Below are 21,448 nucleotides of genomic sequence, written 5' to 3'. Positions count from 1 at the left end.
CCTTTCTATTTCTATTTTTACATTATATCCATTTTGTTGTTTAAATAAAAAACAGTTATAAAAAAATAATTATTACATTTCAAATAATAATTATAACATCAAATTTCTTAATATAGATATTAATATGGAATGTATGTTTTTGTGGCTGGGACTTAGTAATAGGTGATTTTAATTTCAACCACTTATCTTCATATATCAAGGAAAGCTCCATCATTCACTGTCAGTTTATTTATGTCTTAAGATAGTGTTAATGTAAGAAATGCAATCACAAAATTTTAAAAAATATTATTTGGATTAAACATAGGTTAAATATGTTTTCAAACTCTACAATGTTGTCAAGAAACTAGTGATGAATGAGGAGGAATTCCTAACATTGTAGTGTATTTTGAAGGGGATAAAAAATTCGTAAAACTTGTCTATGATCACAAAATAATATCTTCCACTGATTTCGATAAAAAGATCTCTTCCAATACAGATTTAGTGCAACTTTATCATTTAGAAATAAGTATACAGATGTATAATCTATTCCTACATAACTACATATCCTTTACAATTTTCAAATAGTGATTTTTCATAAATGGATTATCTAATGAACATGTTCATTTGGAATATTCGAATGAAATATTAATTAGGTAACGAAATAAAATATAAAGTTATATAAAGTCACATAGCTATATATAATCCTTCCTTTTTGACAATTTGGAAAAAAAAATCAATTTTATGCTCTTTTCCACATCTCTAATGGTCTGAAAACGGAATGCATTTTCTGATATTTTCAAAAAACATTAAAAATAGCTTTGCATTTTTTACTGATACTAGAGGGTTTGCCCGGGCTACGCCCGGGTTATTTGTTTATAATTTTTTGATTATTTATAAATAATTTAAAATCAATAAATCGGAAAGTGCCAACAACATTAAAGCAAATGAAAATAGATATTTTATATTGTTGTCTTGTTGAATTTAATGTTTGATCTTCTATATTCTTTTTGCATTTTCATATTAATTATATATTGTTTAATTTGATGCATATGTTTTTTTTTCTGAAACTACCAATAAACATCATCGTTGGGTTTAACTAAAATATGATTCGTAGCAAGTTGAGTTCGTTAACTTTTCTATATTTTTTTATAAATTTACACACGATAGACTAAATGATAAGCTAATGAGAAAGATCGTATTGAAACCTAAACCAGCTTGGGATATGCGTGTGCGTGTGTGATGACGACATGGAGATTATAATGGATATGGGCTATGGAGATAATTAAATCCAGCGAGTTTTCTTATGAGGCCAAATCGTTTGGATTTATTAATTGAATTGAAAATATGAAAACAATTTATTTGAAAGAAACGGGAAAGCTTTTAAGGAAAGATAATTCAATTGACCAAAGACAAAGTCTGAAATGAAATGAAACAAAGCAATGTCTTGCTGAAAACCAAAATAGTACTTAAACTGAAGCAAACTTTCAGAAACCAATGCAATACTTGAAGTTCAAAGCAAAGACTTAAACATCACTGAACTGAAGCTTCAATTCTCACATCTTGGCCGTTTGACTTTCTCTGGATCAACACTTTCAAACGTCCTCTTACTCTCCTCATCTGCAGAATCTCCATGGCTTTTTGAAGAACCACATACGTCACTTCCAGTCTGCACTGCTTCCTCGGACGTTGCAGCAATGGCGTTTCCAAGAGAGGATTCTGTGGGTGATGGTGTGTCTAGAGGGAGGATCTTGGTGACAGTTATAGCTCGGGTGCTGCCAGAGAAGTTGTGGTCTGTGACTTTCACACAAAATTTATGGGTCTGCCCGATTGTGCTGATCAGAGATTCCGGGACAGGCACCTCATGGTCAGGGCCTTTGTCTTTATTAGCCTTGTATTCAAATACAGTAGTGTGAGTTTAAATAAGTTGAGAGTATAAACTGATAGAAATTTACCTCAAAGTATCTGCTAACCAACTCAGATGCGTGCCTCCCAGTCAACTGAAGACCAGCATCACCAAGCAGGACAAAAAAAGCTTGTTCACTGCTGTCATAAACAGAAATCTTTGCACGGTACCTGTTATGTAAGAATCAGAAGTTAATAATCCAAAACTTATATAAGGAAAAATGTAATTGAATATTGAGGCCAGTGAACATACTGTGCAACACCAGCTGTGCTGTCCTTCACACATTTTGGGTTGGTGCAAATCAATGAGTTTGCGCCTTTGGTAGCCTTACTATGGCACTCAGCGCATGCAATATAGTACCAAGGAGATCCATGAACAACATCATCAATTGTAGCAGTGCACTCAAAAAAGGCATCCTGCAACAGTTCAAAAGCATTTGATATAAATAGATAAGCGCTTAAAAATTGGCAAGTAATAGTTAGATTTGTATTTACCTTTGCAGATTCCTGAGTCATGTAAGAGAATATTTCTCCTATGGTCATCGTCTCCCGCTTAGTGACCACCTCTGCAGTAACCTGCTTAGCAATCTCTGGGTTTGAGGCGAGCCTAACAATAAATAGAAAGCATTGCTTCAGTCAATCACTTCAATTTGTGTAACTATGTGCTCAACACGAACGTTTGTAGCTGGGGGTACATACCAGGTGAAGTAATCAATGGTTGGTTGGACATCATAGTCCATGAAAACCCGTGTGGGAGACATAGAGCTCAGTGCCAGAGTACCTGTTCGATAAAGTAAGAAGCATTAAAAATGATAGTGTCTAGAAATAGCAGCCAATTTAAAAGAAAAAGCGTTTTTAGAATGTTTAATAAGCTAAAACGTTACACAATGATCAGTGAAAACGTGAATCCAAAGGGATAATTGATTACCTCCGAGACGTTTAGTGTTAACAGCTGTGACCAAAAGCACTGTGGGAGTGTTTTCATAGGACTTAAACTTCTTGCAGAATTCTGTTGCAGCCTGGTCCCATAGGTAGAGCTTCATGACAGGTCCTCTGCAAAAAAAAAAAAAAACTCTTAGGGACTTAGGAACTAAAGAGAGATGGTGTATTAAAAATAGAAGAACACACTTACTCATGTGATTGCACATGAACCATAACGTGCCGAGTGGTAGCGATCTTCGCTTCATCAACAGTGGGACGCTCGGTAAGAGTCTGTCCATCCACCAGCTTCATGTGACCAACAACATCTATAACATTTATCATAAAGAAAGTAATTCAGATGTCTAATATAAAACTAAAGAGAGAAATACTTGAACTAATTATTTAACCCAACAAAGTTCTATAATTCTTTAACAAACATGAAGGCAAACCAAAACTACATAAAATATAAAGTAATGTATGCTTACCATAGAGGTCACCTTTGAGATCACAGTTAGCCTCAAAATCCTCATACGAATGAAACCTGAAACGGTCTTCATCAAAAGAGATTGGAATGTCGAGAAGAACCGACAACTCAGAGTTCCATGTGAAGGACACGGTTGCGATATGGTCAGCAACCCGATACATCGGTTTGTTCTTCGATCCGTAGAAGTTGATGAGTTTGTAAACTGATCCTTGCTTCATATCAGGCAAGTATTTCTTGATACGTCCTGGTGGGATGAATCCTTGAATGACACTTCCCTATTGTCGGAAAATAATAAAAAACACGAAATGAGAATCAAATCTCGGAATTTAAACATATACGATACCAAACAAATATGTTTTAGAAAACGTCAAAACCACGGTTCAAAGTTTTATTAACTAATCTAACCTAACTAATTAACCCTTACACAGATATCACGGTCTAGAAACAATTTTTATTGTCGGAAAAGAATAACAAAACACGAAATGGGAACCAAACCTCAGAATCTAAACAGATACGATATCAGACCCTACAAAATAACTTAACACCCGTATAAAAAAATGTGAAAATCAATTTTTTAAGTTTTATTTACAAAACTAATTAATCACGGTTCAAATTTTAATTAACTAATCTAACATAACTAATTAACCCTAACCAAATCTGACGGTCTTGAAAAATCTTGAGAGAATTGACGTACCTGCTCATCGATGAGAAGCATTTCCAGGCCAATAAGGGTCTTCTTCACCGGGTTCCGAGCCTCCCAGAAATGAATGAGTCGGAAGCGCAATTGGGTTTCATGGGGACCTAGAGAGACATCTTTGAAGAACATCACTTTTTCGTCAGAGGCGGAAGAGGCAGGAGACTTCCCATTTCGTTTCATCGCCATGGCTTGAGATCTGAGTATTTCTAGGGTTTTGTTTAGTACGAAGAAGAAAGATCAACATATAAAGGAGGAGGAAAAGAGGGAGGTGAAACGAAATCATAATGGAGGTATTGATTGATCAAAACAAAAGTATTGATTGCGGAGGTTGAATCGATTGATTTTACGATTCGTTGATCTTCGATCGGAGAAAACGAAGTGGAAAGGGTGAGGAGAATCGTCATTTTGCGAGGTCGAATCTGATTTTTGTCCCAAAGACAAAACACCCCGAAGCCCAAATCGCAATCATATAGCCCAAAGCGTAATCACGAAACCCACAGAATATTAGTAAACTTTAGCCGAAAGAAAACGTGAGTCTGACGTGGCAAAATAAATGTACCTGATTGGCCTGAATAAAAAAGCATACGTGGCACTCTCGTTGCTCTGATTATTCTGCTTTTAGTAGTACTAGAGCTTTGACCCACGCTACGCGTGGGTTTATTTTTTATTGTTAAGTGTATTTTCTCAAATGTAATAAATGTATTGTTATTGTCTGATTAAAATATCTTTATTGAAGTATATTGAACAATATAAGATGTTTTGTGTTTCATTTCATTTATAATTTGATCATATGTTTTTTTATCTTCTAATGCTTTGTTATCTTGGTTATTTTTAAAAAATTATTTTTAGTATTTTTGTGTCTCCTTTAATCACATTTAAACTAAATATCGTTTTTCGTGTTGGTATTAACTAAAATGTTTTGCTTCAAATTTTTTGAAGTTGATTTATAAATTTAAATAAATTTGATTTAATATTTTAAGAATTTATAGATTTAGAAGAGAAAATTATATTGTTTTTACTTAAACTGAAAGTTGAATAGACTTAACTTATATCTTCGCTGGAAATTTTTATTTATTTAGAATTATGTTTTTGAGAAGTAGTATAATACATACATGCAAAGAGTAATAAGTTTGTAAGTATAATCTGGAGCCTTTTCCATTTTATTACCATATTTGTTTCCTCTTCAATGAGAGTTTAGGGGTTTGTAAAGCTTTTTTTTTTAAAACATAAACAGTATGTAAATTTTCGTAACACTAATCAATGCTTCTATTTGTTTTATTTGTTTCGTTAGTAGCAATCCTCAATTCACATTGTTGCAATTCGAGCATGATTAAAAGTGCAAATGGTTATTTCTGAACTTATCAATAGAAGAGTGTTTTAAAAATATATAAATTTCGTCTATTTTTATAAATATGTACATTTCTTCTATTTTATACGTAATATTATTAAAGAAAAAGATAAATTTTTATATTCTAATATCTGTAGTATGCCATCCGGTTTAAAATTTGGAATTTTTAAGTTTGATAATACTGTTACTTCATATATAAATAAAAAACTAAAAAATAGCTTTATATATGAAGTTTTCTGAACCCATTACAGTAGAAACTCTATGAGTTAATATTCAATAAATTAATAAACTCCACCAATTCTGAACTGGGTCAATATAAAATATGACACAATTCGATAAATTAATAAAATAATAAATTCTTGATTTTTTTTATGTAAATATATAGTTCCAATAAAAACATAAATTAATAACCGGTGCATATAAATTTATATAAATATAATAATATATTGTATAGTTTGCCTGTATTTTATTCATAGTGAAGTTTATCTTTAAACTTTATAAGTATTTAAAAATATTTAAATGTTATTTTGTCATTTTATACTTAAAATGCATATACATTTATGGTAAATATTTTCTATACACCTTATAGTTGAACAATAGTAACATAAAAAGTTTTATCTATAACAATTAATCAACCATTCATATATCTTAAAATCAAATACCTTTTTTAACAGAAAATATATTATTCTAAAAAGATTTTTTTTTTTGTAAATTAATAACTCGAAGAGAAAGATCTAAACATCGAGATCAATATTGTTGTACTGTGATCCAAGTTAATGATCCGCTCTGCTTTTTTTATTCATTTCATCATCGGCAATAAAATAAACGACACAAATAGAGTGTAATGTAAATAGGTGCAGATCACAATATAAGACGTAACAGTCTTTTATGTATTAAAAATTTTAAAACCTAACTTTATAATTACGAAAACACAACACATGCTTGGGAGGAAATATCCTAACTTCACAAGTTATTATTCATTATATATAAAAAAATGCAAGAATAGAGAGTTCAAAAATAGTTTGGATAAAGTTGTGCTAGACTCTCTCGTCATTCTCGTCCTCAAGGTAATGGTCATTCTCGTCCTCAAGGTAATGGGGAACGCGTGTTGTGTTGCTCCTCGTGACAAAATGGTCCTCCTGCCTAACTCATCATCAGCTGCTGAGAGGAGGCATTCTACTACTTGGAGCTTCCGCTGGGATAATCATAACAGAGGCCGTGTAGCTGGTGAAGAAGCCTCTCTTAGTTGGTTGTCTGATGGGATTAGCCAGAACGATGTGTCTGACATCAACTCTGATTTTTTATCATCTCAAGGTTCCCCTTTGGACAGCTTTCGGACACAGACGATGCAGAAGTCTCCGGCCTCAGGTAAAATAAGTTCAGCTTGTTTAGTATTTTTTTTAGCTTGAGGGAACACATGTATGGTGTGTTATTCACTTGAGACTTTTAGATAGTATTTTTCAGAACCTGTTAAATCATGTTTCTCTTGATATGACTTCTCTACTTGCTTCTTGACTTGCCTATGCATCTGTCTACAGATCATAATAATCTTACATGACATTAATGAATATTTTGGCAGATTTATCTTTTTCAAGAAATTCTTCCATGGATACAGTCTTTGAGCAGGTAAAGCTTGTTTCACCTATAGTTGAGTTTTCTCACATCTTTGAAACTTTTACATTTGTTGATACATAACCTCTCTTTTGCGTTTCTATCTCTCACACAGAAAGAAAAGGATTCAATAGAATCTGCAGCACCTTCATACCCATCTCCTGCACAATTGTCTCTTTCACTTGCTTCACAACCATCTTCTTTCCCAACGCCACCACTTCCCTCCCAGATCTACTATCACCCTGCAAGTTCATCGACACTTAATCCAACACAGCAAGTCTCAGATGGTAAGATCTGTGGAATGAACTCACTTAGCAGAAGCTCAGCAACTGAAGAAGAGGAAAAGGGAACTCCTTTTATAGTAATTCATATACTACCACAGTAAATGAAAAATAATGTGATCCAACCAAAGAACGTAATTTTGTTACAGCTCCCACTTGCATCAACATAACTCAAAAGCAGAGTCTTGAAGATTTACCAAACTCCTTCATATCTTCAATGGTGCTTTCTCTGGTAAGCAAAGAAATTCAGCGACTGCAACAACAACATAACTGAGTAACGATCCATTCAAGCGGGGTATACAAAAGCATTCTCTCAATCAAATTAATGATAGGAGAGATTTTCATTCATTATACTTACACCGAGCTTTTAAACAGACGTTTGTATCACTGTTCTTTTCCTCAAAAATTCTGTGGTATCAGTTTTGATGAAGGATGTTTGTAGTTCTCGCCAAATATATATATGAACGTTAGTGTATAATCAACAAAATTCTTGTTAACAATAAGTTGCAGAGATCACTCCACTGTCATCCTTAGTTCGAGCTTAGCCTAGAGATTCCTCCTTTAAATCACAGTTCGCTTCGAAGTCTTCAAACCAATGCAACCTCCTTGTGCTTCCAATGCTGATGCAAAATTTTCATTACACCATCAAAGAATCCTCTTCTACCTAAATAATGAAACAGATACATATTGAAAATTGTGTAAACCAATCTGGTAACCTTTCGAAAAGGAATAAGAAGAAGCGAAGAACAGATTTGGAGGCTCTTACCAAGAACCAAGCTGCTGTTCATATTCAGTCAGATTCTTCTCAAGCATTCTCTCTCTTCATGAGTCAGTATCTCAATGTCATCGTCGTGCTCAGATGGTTTTCATACTGAATTAAATTTAAACAACTCTAGTGTTGGTTTCTCTATAATTGATTTCAGCTGCTATAAAAGAAGAGCAACCCATCGAAGTAATACTCCATCTGCATAGTCCATTCCACAAACACATGTATTTTTGGCCCTGATTTAAGTTTCACACCTTTCCAAAGAGAAGAATTTGCTAAATATTAAACGAACATAAACACAAAACAAAAAATAGAAAAAATCAGACAACAACAAACCTCTTCAAAACCTCTCTCTCTGTGTGTCTCTAGGACAACCTTACTGCGATGATCTCAGCGTGTGCTTCCGTAACTCTAGATCTTTATCTGCATTCCAATAGAGACGAACATTAATTAATTAATTAAGCAAACACAACCAACCAAAAAGAAGCAAAATAATTTGAATCAAATCGCCACGTAATAATGTGCATAATTAAATTGTATTCGACGACAAAACCTAAACCTTAGCAGAGATCACCGCAGAGATCAGCTCTGAGAACACAACTCGTTTCAATCTTTTTGGATGAATGGAACCTGATCTGCTGAACTCAATCGCTAAACTCTGTTCGTGAAGCTCGGAAAGGACTCTGAAAGTGTCATCTTTTGAGATAAGAGGTAAAAGAGGCTGAGATCCACGCTTCAGAAAACATTTAAACCGGCTTACTCGGTTCTGAGCTATGCACCTTGTATCACAGATTCATTTTGAGGTGTAGAATAGGTTAGATTATACAAAAAAATTTATGAAATTCAGGGGTTTAGCATATCAGCTCATACCGTTTGCCAATAAATAAAAGATCAAGTCCTATGAGGATCCCGCTTTGTGCATGATTCAGGGCTGTAGATGGAGCTACACGCTTGAGGGAGCCGTCATAGAGACCAACTCCTTGTTTCTTAGTTGGAGTGGATTTCGCTGGATTATTAGCCATGGATGTGGTGGTCGATATCGCCGGAGTTCGGTTCTAGCCGAAGCTTTGGAGCTGCAAACTGTTTATCATCCATAGCCATAGCTTGATTTTCATGGCCATAGCTTGATATTCTTGTATAGAGGTTCTACGATGTGGTTTGATTTAAATATCGATAAAGGAGTTATATAAGATGGAAAACAAAGGGAGGTGAAGGAAAAGATCTCATGAAGATAAGAGTCAAAGAAGTGAATTGAATGTGTTATCAAAACTCTGAAACGGAGATTCATAGAAATCGGAAACGATGGTGGTGGAGCGGAAAAGTTGCGTCGTTTGCTATGAGCGCGAGATGGGCAGTGTTATAATGGGCCACTTTGATTTGTCATAAGCCCAGTAAATATGATGTGCGAGATAAATTAAATTGACGTGGCAGTATAGCATTTCCTCATTCGTTGATTTTATTTGCTGAGGTGGACTCCCTCTCCATTGAGGATATTCAGCTTTTAGTATTGTATTGATAAGACTTTCATATCTTAAATTTTACTATTTAAATATTATTGTATTTTAAATTATGAGTATAATTACAGGAAAATTAAACAACTTCTCTACAATATTTATGAAACTATAGCAATTGTTCAAAGAGTTTCTATTTGCATTATGTTAAAAAAATGTATAAGATAAATTATATTTTCCAAGAACCACAACATGAAATTTCTTAATATAGATATTAGTTAATCTTATGACAAAAAAGATATTAGTTAACCTTTCTATTTTCATATTTGACATTATATTCATTTTGTTGTTTAAGTAAAACTAGATCTTGATCCGTGGATCCGCACGGGTGTTTGTTTTAATATATTAAAAACATTTTTATAATAGTTATAAAAACATTTTAGTAAAATTAATTTTTGAATGCATATATATTTTTGAATCAATTTTTGATATAAATCAATTTTAAATTAATATTTTGATTTAAAATATGTATATAAATTTTTTTTTAAAAAATTATGATTATTTTAGACAAAGATGTTTTTAAATAATTAGATTAGGCCAACTATTTTCGTATATTTTAAAGCTAATATATATATATATATATATATATATAGTTTTCATAATATAATGAATTTCTAAACTTTTTTAATAACAGAAGTCAATTATTTTTTTTCTTTAATATATTGCTATCCATGTTTCTGAATAAAAAAAACACTATATTTTTCTTAAACTGCTATCTATGCGGTTAAACAAAAGATTAAATTACTTCTACTTGGATAAAAGAGTTTTAAACAAATAATCATCAAACCAGAATCCGAAATCCAACGGGGAATATAGTTATGGATCTGGGTCGGGTCAATCTCGAAATGGGCAGGCTACTACTAACTGAAAAATATCAAAATCCGAACCATCCATCATCTTCTTCTACCCTGAATCAAAAACCCTAGCTGCTCTTCTTCCTTCTTTCGAGTGAGTGCGATTACAATGCATGGCCACGACGAAGATGTCCACCTCTCCTCATCTTCCATCAGAATCAATCCCTCTCCTCACGACAATTCTCTCCTCTCCAATCTCCAATCCTGCTCCAAAACCTTATCCTCTCACCTCTCCAACACTCGTCTCTCGCTCACTCGAATGCTCGACTCGCTCAAGAACCGCCACGCCTCTCCACGGTTAACCCAGACCCGACCCGTTCGTCGCCACAATTCACCGACTCAGATGCTCAATTCAGTCACACAGCTCATGATTGGCAGCAAGTCTCCGCTACTCTCACTCTCCCTTATACAATCAACCCAATCGATTTGGTCGGACCCAGGAGCTGAGAGACTAAGCTCGCCGCTGCTTTGCTGCGCATCTCTGTCTCTAAACAGGCCTAGCGAATCGACTCAGACTGTGGAGGGGAAGGATGTGATACAGCAGCAGCAGCAGGTTCAGAAGGGTCACTCATCGGCTAGTCGAAACGCGGAGGAGCGAGTTCTGATAAGCGAGGTGTTGGTGAGAACCAAGGATGGAGAGGAGCTCGAGAGGAAGGACTTGGAAGTGGAGGCGTTGGCTGCTTTGAAGGCTTGCCGAGCCAATTCAGCGCTGACTGTTCGAGAGGTGCAGGAGGATGTGCATAGGATTATAGAGAGTGGGTACTTTTGCTCTTGTACTCCTGTTGCTGTTGATACACGCGACGGGATACGTTTGATGTTTCAGGTATATATGCATTGTGATTGCTCTTTTTAAATAGATGAGGGAAAAAAAAGAGTCTCTTTTTATGTTTTTGGGATGAAAATAATTCTTGTTTTTTTGCCATAAGGTAGAACCAAACCAAGAGTTTCGTGGGTTAGTCTGTGAAAACGCGAATGTTCTTCCTTCGAAGTTCATACAGGAAGCTTTCCAAGATGGATTTGGTACGCCTCCTCTAATTTGGCTTGTTTTTTCGTCTTCTGTTAGGATGTACTTATAAGTTCGTCACTATAAAATGGATTCATAACACTGGAACCTGACACAATTTCGAGTGATGATGATAAAGCTATAGTTTTTATAACACATGGTGTAAAATGTGTGTGTTTTAGCCTTGAATGGAGAAGATAGAATATGGGTAGGTAGTATTAACAAAATGTTTTCATGCCTCGCAAATTATGATCGCAAGCTGTTATCAGATATGTAACTGCTATGAACCCGAGCATATGAAATTCATTTGAAGGTTTTCTCAGTGTACATGTAAATGTAGTAAGACTAATTAGTTGGGATTTTCGTGTTTAATTGGCTAAGGTAATTGTTAGTGAATCGTGGTGTGAAGTTTTGTAGGGAAAGTGATTAATATCAAGAGACTGGAGGAAGCTATCACATCCATCAATGGCTGGTACATGGAGCGTGGTCTTTTCGGAATTGTAAGAGTTCTTTGTACACCATATAACTATTTTTCCAAAAAATAAATTTACATCCTGGAGTCAGTCACTTACTGCGTGGTTTTTAATACTCGTCATTCTGTTGTCTACCATTGCAGGTTTCTGATGTTGATACACTTTCCGGAGGTATAGTAAGGCTTCAAGTTGCTGAAGCAGAGGTTAACAACATATCTATCCGATTCCTTGATCGTAAGACGTAAGTTGGTACCAGTCTCTCCGCTTTTTTATGAAATTAATATTGGTTTTGAACTTTGAATTGTAATTGATTCTGGATGGCACTGCCAGTTTCCTTTTATTTCAATATTTACATTAGGATTTCCATTTGATACTGGTGTCTTCTATGTTTAGTGGCGAGCCAACTAAAGGGAAGACAAGGGTGGAGACAATACTACGGCAGCTTACAACAAAGAAGGGACAGGTATTTTGGACTCTCTCAGCTTAGATGTGAAGATAAGCCAGTAACTAAACGTCATATTTACCTGGGCTGTTAGAAACCACTTCTGATGGTATCATTTATTCATGAAATCCTTTGGAAATCTTATCTTGAATTTAACTTTGATCATTCTCTAAGGTGTTATACTTTGTTTATATTCTTAATTGACAAAAACGGAAAGTTTCTTTGCAAGTTTGGCCGTAAATAGTTTTAGACGTGACCCTCCTAGATGCTGTGGACCTCTACATATAGATCTTGCCTAATCTGGCTTTAAATTGCTGTAGGTGTATAGCATGCTTCAAGGGAAGAGGGATGTAGACACTGTGCTAGCCATGGGAATCATGGAAGATGTTAGTATTATTCCTCAACCTGCAGGTGGTGAGTGAATGTATTCCTCGGTTCTGATCTAGTTTCAGTCTGTGCTTAAGGTGCAGTAGCATGAGTGGAGAAAATAAATGCCTTACTTATTCATCAGCCACATTAACAACAGGTTTTAATAGCTTAGTATAGCTGAAACTTTCTACTCTGCCTTGTTTTTCCCTGGAAATATTAGATAGTGGGAAGGTTGATTTGATCATGAACTGTGTCGAGCGTCCCAGTGGAGGCTTCTCTGCTGGTGGTGGGATATCTAGTGGGTACGTTTAGTTGTAAACTACATACATCGTTTCACTTATTTTTCTTTGGTAGCTTGACAACAAAGTTTGTTTATTTCTTATTTGTAGAATCACGAGTGGCCCCCTATCAGGACTAATTGGAAGGTAAAATCATGTGTCATTTCTGTCTTCTGTAGCATAAAATCTGTATATACTATTTGTGACGATTCAGTTTTAGCTGTGGCCCAAGCTGGGTTTATTAGTTAAGACATTACTGGTGTAATTGAAGTTATTATTTCATGCAGCTTCGCTTATTCCCACCGTAATATATTTGGAAGAAACCAAAAGCTTAACGTTTCCCTAGAGAGGGGTCAAATTGACTCTATATTTCGTATAAACTACACTGATCCATGGATTGAAGGAGACGACAAGAGGACATCCAGATCTATTATGGTTCAGGTAAAACCTTAACTGGGGTTCTGACTCTTTTGTCTATCTCAGTGAGAATGTTAAGTTGACTAATAGACTAACTAGCTTCATTTTGTGTCAGAATTCGAGAACTCCAGGGAATCTCGTTCACGGCAATCAACCAGACAATGGTAGTCTGACCATTGGTCGGGTTACAGCAGGTATTGAGTACAGTCGGCCATTCAGGCCAAAGTGGAGTGGTACTGCTGGACTTATATTTCAGGTATCTACTGTCCTCGATACTTTCAAGTTTCTGTGGAACACAATCAACACCCACCACTTCTGCCTCCACTGGATCTTGCACAGTGTGTATGTTTAGCCTACTCCCATTTTCGTTTTAATTTCAATGTTCCAGCATGCTGGTGCTCGTGATGAACAAGGGAACCCTATCATTAAGGACTTCTACAGTAGCCCTCTAACCGCAAGGTATACACCAAAAAATGAAATGTCCTTTGGTTTTGCTCATTGTTTCCGCTTTCACTAATGCTGTATGTGGACATTTAATTGATACATCCTATTTTTTATGTTTGCTCGTGTAGTGGTAAGACCCATGACGAGACCTTGCTAGCTAAATTCGAAAGCATTTATACTGGCTCAGGTGAACATGGATCAACAATGGTCAGTCTCAATCCTCTCTTGGTAGTTATATTGGCCTTTTCTTTTTTTCTACGCTTAACTCTATCTGTATTTATATACCAGTTTGCGTTTAACATGGAACAAGGGCTTCCTGTTTTACCCGAATGGTTATTTTTCAATAGAGTGAATGCTCGTACCAGGAAAGGCGTACACATTGGACCAGCTAGTTTTCTATTTAGGTATGCTAAACTACTTGCAGCATAACATTTCTTTTAAGCTCCATTCGCCTTTTGTTATTCAAATCACCATTTCCCAAGTTGTATATAGCTTATCTTACCTTGTTCATGTTTTACAGTCTGTCAGGCGGACATGTGGTGGGAAACTTCTCACCTCATGAAGCATTCGCCATTGGTGGAACAAACAGCGTAAGAGGTTACGAAGAGGGCGCTGTAGGATCTGGTCGATCATATGTAGTTGGTTCAGGGGAGGTCTCTTTCCCAATGGTGAGACTTTTCTCTGACAGTCCTAAGATCTCGTTTTTGTAACAAAGATGAATGTTATGACTCTCATTCTTGCCTTTCTTTTGCAGAGAGGACCGGTCGAGGGCGTCCTTTTTACAGATTATGGTACTGATCTGGGATCAGGAAATACTGTCCCAGGTACAGTACAGACTAGGCTTTCGGTGCTTTTACCTTATGCATCTTACGATATGCTTGTAAAAGTTTTGGAATCTCTCACAAGTGACCATCATCTTTGTTAATTTATGTCCTTTAGGTGATCCTGCGGGGGCTAGGCTGAAGCCTGGAAGTGGTTACGGGTATGGTTTTGGGGTGCGTGTTGATTCCCCGTTGGGGCCTCTACGCCTTGAGTATGCCTTCAACGATAAGCACAATGGAAGGTTTCACTTTGGTGTTGGCCAACGGACCTAAACTTACCAGTCTCATCTGTTTTTTTCGTCGACCACGACGACTGAAACGACGTGAAAAAACTAGACATTGGTCCTTGATTCTAAAAATGTTTTCTTGGTCTTTGTCGTACATTCATCTGTATGACTTTTGTTAATTATCTCATCTATTTAGTTAACTCACTGTCCTGTGTAATGTTAGAAAACTCCGAGATTCATTTGAAAAGCTAAGATATTTATATGAAAGTTTTCTGCTATGACAGTACACTAACTTTGATCTGATTTTAAAAGCACGGGAATATTTTTTTAAAAATATAATTTATGCTCTCTCTGTTTTATGTTAATTGTGAGTTTAGCATTTTTTTTATTGTTACGAAAATAGTGTTATTTTAGAATTTTAATGAACTTTCAACTTAAAATTAAATACAAATTCATTGATTTTATAAATAATTTCATTTATCTCAAATATTAGTGGTCGAATATGTGTAGCTAATAAAAGTTTTGTTGCATTTCAATCATTTACTTAATCTGTGTGAAAATGTCGGAATAATATCAATAGATTTTAACATTTGATAAGTAATGTTTTATTTTTTTTATAAAAATATTCGAACTAAATTTGGTTAAGTTTTTTTAATACCCAAATTTTTTTCTACCCAATTTTTATATCTCAACTAATTATTATGTCTATTTTAATACACAAACTTTTGATACGGTCTTTCTTTTTAATATCCAAATTATGTTATTAATTTTCAAATAAAATTTTAAAAATCTCTAAAATTCACAAAATAATGTGAAAGATTCTAATTTTATTTTAATCCTTAGAAATAGAAGTAATTAAATTATGGATAATCTTAAATTGTGTAATAATTTTTTAAGAATTAAATATGAAATTTGGTTTATTTTTGGAAATAGAAAATAAATTTATTTTCTTTTCCTTCGAAATTGATTTTTTATAAATTTATAATTTTCTCCATAATTTAGTTACTTTCTTTGCTATAACTTAAAATAAAAGCGGAAATTTTAAAGATTTTGGAGGTTTTTTAAAATTTTGTTTGATACTTATTAATACTTTTGATTAAAATAAACAAAGTTTGGGTACTAATTGAACATAGTTTTAAAAGTTTGTGTATTAAAATAGGTAAAATAATTAGTTGACGTATTAAAGTGGGTAACAAAAAAATTAGTTGAGGTATTAATAGTATACATAATTATATTATTTTATATTTATATTAAATATAAAAATAATCTAAAAGGTTACTTAATTTTTTTTTAATTATTTCAACCTGTTTCATTACGAAGTTTTAATAAAATATCTGTAATTTGTTTGGTAAATTTGTGATATATACTTATTTGATAAATTATTAATCATAAAATTTATTTGATGTTAGTTTATTAACTCTACATTTTATTTATATAAAAATATTTGATTTCAATTTAACCCATAATTTTGCATATATAATTATATGTTCTCAAGAATAAAAACAATTTAAGAATAAGAATCTAATATTTATTAATTTTAAGGGAATGCAGTTTTTTTATTATTAAAATACAAACAAAATAATCTATTAATTTAATTAATTTTATATTAAATGATTTTCTTGTAGTGTCTAAACTCGAAAGTAGTTATATTTTTAACTTTTTTATAAAATATTTGAGTGGTTTTAAATCAACTAATTTAAAAGAAGAGAAATCAAAGATTAATAAAAAGGTAGGACCTAATTTTTTATATTGTTTGGACACAAGATTAGTTATTGTGTTGTTTGGAAACACATTTAGTAGTATAGTGTTATTTACCATAATTAGAATAGTGAATTTAACTATATAGTAGAATAGTGTATTTGATTTAAAAACTAACAAAAAAAGTTTGGGTCAATGAGAATGATTTTGTTTTAATAAGAGACGTCTCACTCTTATGTTGGACCTTGTGCAGCTTAAAAAATATACATGTGGTCTAAAAAAATGGGCCCTAATATTTTAGAAAAAGACACTAAACTCTAACTAAAATTTGCAAAAAAAATATATAGGCTATGTGCAAATGTGCCTTGGGCACATGCCCAGACGGGGCTAAAGAGAGATGATATTATATGTTTGGCTAAGAAAACCTCGTTGCAAGCGTTTCATAATGTTATGGTATCATGAGGAATGGAGAGCTCTAAATCTCTCTTAATGATAGAGAAGAGTGGAAACTTGAAGGAGTCTTCAAGGATGCCATTAACTTTGTCATCTGGTCGATCAAGTTGATCCACTGTTTAAGAGGGTTTTCAAGAAGCAATCTGTAGAATTTTGTTACATTAAGAAAAGAAAAAAGATATTTCGGTGTATATATATTATAGTGGACATGAACTGTTAAACCTATCTTAGCTCCGATAGTATTCCCCTGATATGGTTGTTTAACTTTGAACTAGATTCATGTGATTTCAAAGCTCAGAATTAGTTTGGATAGACAAAAAAAAAATTATTTAATGAAAATTAAATTTATATTTATATTTTTTGTGCAGGATTGTATCTTATTCACGTCAAACACAATGAATATTAAAAAATATATTCTATACTTCTACATTTAATCAAACATACCTTATGAATGTAGATGGGTCTCCGATTGTATTCAGCGAATTAAATATAATCTAACAAGTCCACAGTTTTGATAAAACGAAAAATAATTGCAACCGCCTTTCGGTTGTATAATTATTGAAATAAAGCAAAACTGTTATTTGGTTTTATATTTTGATTGGATTTTCAATACTTATTTGAACTTATCTTTTACAATTACTTACCTTTTTCATTATAGTAATTTTTATGATCATATATTATGCTGATGATGTATTTTTGACATTTAGAATAGTGTCAAATTCATGGCAAGTCATCTTATTGACTTCCTAGAAAATGTTTTGTTTGTTCGTGAACTGGACCTTGACTCAATCAATTCCTCTTTTTTCTGCTAAAAACCTTGGGTCAATTTGCGTAAAGCAAGTAACAAAACTCCAGTCATTTAGGAGTAAACTTGGTTTAAAAAAATTCTAAAAACATGAAAATAATTCGTTTATTTAATTTGTTTAAGAACGTAACAAACTCCATGTGTTCCCCAATTTTTCTGAGAGATAAATGCTATTGTACGTTAATTTTCTTTAAGAAAAATCAAATGATATCTCTAAGTCACTATTAGCCAACGCTAACAACCTTTATTAAAGGAGAGTTGTTGTCATCTTAAGGCATTTAATTTGTTTTTCCTCATTATCATGAAAGGCCAATTAAACCTAACTCTATCTCTATATATAAGAAAGAAACAAAGAAATGCTTCTTCAGTTATAGTTTGCCATATTGTTAGATATTCACCTAGCTCTCGGTGTTGTGCGAGTTAAAGACGTACTTCCTTGCAGGTTGATTAAAAGAGAGAAAGTACAAAACACTAATCCTTCAAACATAAATGACAAAAGGTGTTTCTAGTTTTTCTTCATCGAAAGTGTTTCTTCGGCTTGTTCTCGTTCTTGACACAACTTCTTCTCCTTCTCCGGAGATTGATCTGCGAAAAAGGTTATATTTTGATTCATAAATGATACATCAAATTGTGTTTTTATATTCATACATATATAATGGTAGAGATCAAAGCTTTAAACTCACAGATCTTGCCTCTACATTAGAAGATTTTTACCCTTACTCTCATTTAATCATACATAGGTTTTAGGGTATTGATACACTCATTTGTGGTGAATTCCATGCATAAATATGAAAAATATATCAAGTTAGTATTTCTAGATATCCTTGTGTTATAGTTTACTGTTGTTCTAATAATCACATATTAACTTCGTACAGATACCTTAAATGGCCGCTATGGATCCGAGAAATAATGGTTACGTTGCTCCGCTAAATGTACGTGAATAACTCATTCCTTTTCATGTATCAAACTTTTTCATTTTTCAGTTTTAGGAATTCTGTGTAAGTTTTCATATAAAAACATCTGATTTTTCCTTAAAGGTACAAAGGTAAAAAAAAAGGAACCAAGTTCAAGAATTATACTGCTTTTGTAGGGAGTAAGATAATGATATATTTAACTTGAATGTGATATTATTTTAAGGATAAGGAGAGAGATGAAGATATTGAAGTTGGTGAGGTGGTAGAGGTTCAAGATAACCAAAGTGTGGCATCTCTCAAGTCCAACGATTCTGACCTTAAGAAGAAGACTAATGATGGTGATACAAAGGAGAAAGGTGGCTGGACTAACGCACTCATTTTGCTAGGTACACTTTCCATGGCATACTTTTTAAACATACATAAATTTGTATAACTAAATCTTACATAACTTGACCAAGAAAAAGACATGTACACATTCTATTGTTTTTAATGTCTTCGTTGTGTTTCTATCCCTGTACAGGAAACCAAGGACTAGCGACATTGGCCTTCTTTGGTGTGGGAGTTAACCTGGTTCTGTTCCTAACGCGTGTTATGGGACAAGGCAATGCAGAAGCTGCAAACAACGTAAGCAAGTGGACAGGAACAGTATACATGTTTTCACTTGTGGGTGCATTTCTCAGCGACTCTTATTGGGGTCGTTATTTGACATGCACTATCTTCCAAATCATCTTCGTCCTTGGTGTGAGCCTCCTCTCTTTCACTTCTTGGTTTTTCTTGATCAAACCTAAAGGTTGTGGCGATGGAAACTTTACATGCGACCCTCCCTCTTCCCTCGGCGTTGGCATCTTTTATTTATCCGTTTATCTAGTAGCCTTTGGATACGGAGGTCACCAGCCAACGTTGGCTACTTTCGGTGCAGACCAGTTTGGTGATAATGATAAAACCTCCAAAGCTGCGTTTTTCAGCTACTTTTACTTTGCACTCAACGTTGGATCTCTCTTTTCAAACACAATCCTTGTTTACTTTGAGGATAAAGGGTTGTGGACTTTAGGGTTTTTGGTGTCACTAGGCGCTGCCATTATCGCATTGGCAGCCTTTCTCGGCCCTACAAAACGTTATCGTTACGTCAAGCCCTGTGGGAATCCGTTGCCACGCGTGGCGCAGGTGTTCGTGGCTACTGCTCGGAAGTGGAGTGTTGTTAGGCCTGAAAACCACCAGGAGTTGTATGAAGTCGAAGGTCCTGAATCTGCCATTAAAGGAAGTAGAAAGATATTTCACAGTTCCAAGTTTCTCTTCTTGGATAGAGCAGCAGTTATAACAGATGATGACAGGTAATAAATCAATCCTCGTGTTCTAAAAATGGGTTTAGTCGATCCCTTATAAAACTTTAACTACTGCCTAACGATTTCTTGAACATTGTTTTATATATAGTCGTCATCTTTTAACTCATGAATATTTTGCGATCAATATAATAATATAGGAGCGGGACAAGGAACAACGCATGGAGGTTATGCAGTGTAACACAAGTAGAAGAAGCAAAATGTGTGATGAAGATGCTCCCTATATGGCTATGCACTATAATCTACTCAGTGATCTTCACACAAATGGCATCATTGTTCGTTGAGCAAGGTGACGTGATGAATGCATCCATCGGCAAATTCCACATCCCCGCGGCGAGCATGTCAGTCTTCGACATATGCAGCGTCCTAATATCAACAGGAATCTACCGCCACGTTATATTCCCATACGTGAGACCCACGGAACTTATGCGGATGGGTATAGGTCTAATCATAGGGATAATGGCAATGGTGGCCGCAGGATTAACAGAGATCCAACGGCTTAGACGTATCGTCCCTGGTCAAGCGGAGAGTGAGCTCACCATTCTATGGCAAATTCCACAGTATGTTCTTGTGGGAGCGAGTGAGGTGTTCATGTACGTTGGACAGTTAGAGTTCTTCAACGGACAGTCACCAGATGGTTTAAAGAACTTAGGAAGCTCGTTGTGCATGGCTTCGATGGCGTTAGGTAACTATGTGAGTAGTATGATGGTGAATATTGTTATGGCTATAACCGCGAGAGGGAAGAGCCATGGGTGGATACCTGAGGATCTAAATGAAGGTCATATGGATCGGTTTTATTTTCTGATTGCGATATTAGCTGCTATTGATTTCGTGTTTTATTTGGTGTTTGCTAAGTGGTACCAACCCATAAGCCATGATGAAGATAGCATCAAGGGAACTGGTGTGAAGAGGAAGGCTATCTCAGAGTTAGACCAAGTTTAATTTTTCTTTTCTATTTAGTTTTTTTTTAGCTACAAGTCATCTTTTGAGGGTTTTTTTTTCTAGTCGAATAATTGGTAGGGAACAATCTTTGTTAGGGATAATGAATAATAATATATTGTTGATACCTGATTCTTCTTTTCAAGAAAATATTTTGTTATTTTTATTCTAAATATTATTCTATTACTCAAGATTTGAAGTGGTTTGGTAAACAAAACCGTAATAAAACAATTAAAATTAGTTTATATTCAAAATTCTAGCAGGTTGTTGACAAAGTGTATTAAAATTAGTTTATATTCTATTACTCAAGACTTGACCCTCTTCTGTTTAATCATGTGCATGGTTTCAAAATAAAAAAGCTGATTATCTAAACTATTAAAACTGAAGTACAAATAAATCTTAATCCTTAGTTTTCCACAAATATTACATACCTATGCCACTACCTTATAAATAGCAACTTCCATAAAAAAT

The 21,448-nt window shown here is 34.3% G+C and overlaps 3 protein-coding genes across 4 annotated transcripts; 2 read left to right on the top strand and 1 right to left on the bottom strand.

Annotated features, from left to right (window-relative positions):
* Positions 1-1,293: 1,293 nt before the first annotated feature.
* Positions 1,294-4,626, bottom strand: LOC125579235. The gene is made up of 9 exons (XM_048743132.1): positions 3,981-4,626; positions 3,288-3,561; positions 3,014-3,128; positions 2,810-2,934; positions 2,581-2,662; positions 2,377-2,488; positions 2,135-2,298; positions 1,932-2,052; positions 1,294-1,867 (listed from the first exon to the last, which is right to left on the bottom strand). The coding sequence occupies exons 1-9, from the start codon at positions 4,167-4,169 to the stop codon at positions 1,526-1,528; spliced, it is 1,524 nt and encodes a 507-aa protein (XP_048599089.1). The 5' UTR covers positions 4,170-4,626; the 3' UTR covers positions 1,294-1,525.
* Positions 4,627-10,380: 5,754 nt separating this feature from the next.
* On the top strand, positions 10,381-15,106 carry LOC106371797 (outer envelope protein 80, chloroplastic). 2 transcript variants are annotated; one of them, XM_048743131.1, is made up of 17 exons: positions 10,381-11,177; positions 11,281-11,374; positions 11,775-11,857; positions 11,974-12,071; positions 12,224-12,293; positions 12,593-12,686; positions 12,862-12,943; positions 13,031-13,066; positions 13,207-13,360; positions 13,452-13,592; positions 13,725-13,795; positions 13,909-13,987; positions 14,069-14,184; positions 14,301-14,448; positions 14,535-14,604; positions 14,720-14,898; positions 14,940-15,106. In XM_048743131.1, exons 1-16 carry the CDS (start codon positions 10,464-10,466, stop codon positions 14,872-14,874), a joined length of 2,205 nt encoding a protein of 734 aa, XP_048599088.1. In that variant the 5' UTR covers positions 10,381-10,463; the 3' UTR covers positions 14,875-14,898; positions 14,940-15,106. The 2 variants fall into 2 exon arrangements, with proteins under 2 accessions (XP_048599088.1, XP_013667353.2); XM_013811899.3 differs by having other exon boundaries at positions 14,720-15,106.
* Positions 15,107-15,306: 200 nt separating this feature from the next.
* LOC106370462 (protein NRT1/ PTR FAMILY 7.1) lies at positions 15,307-21,317 on the top strand. The gene is made up of 5 exons (XM_013810467.3): positions 15,307-18,380; positions 18,660-18,716; positions 18,922-19,084; positions 19,219-20,029; positions 20,179-21,317. The coding sequence occupies exons 2-5, from the start codon at positions 18,669-18,671 to the stop codon at positions 20,978-20,980; spliced, it is 1,824 nt and encodes a 607-aa protein (XP_013665921.2). The 5' UTR covers positions 15,307-18,380; positions 18,660-18,668; the 3' UTR covers positions 20,981-21,317.
* Positions 21,318-21,448: the final 131 nt, after the last annotated feature.

The sequence above is a fragment of the Brassica napus genome, chromosome A10 (genome assembly GCF_020379485.1).
Source record: "Brassica napus cultivar Da-Ae chromosome A10, Da-Ae, whole genome shotgun sequence".
Lineage (NCBI taxonomy): Eukaryota > Viridiplantae > Streptophyta > Magnoliopsida > Brassicales > Brassicaceae > Brassica > Brassica napus.
Note: the sequence above shows the minus strand (reverse complement) of the source record. Positions and strands in the feature narration are given on the sequence as shown.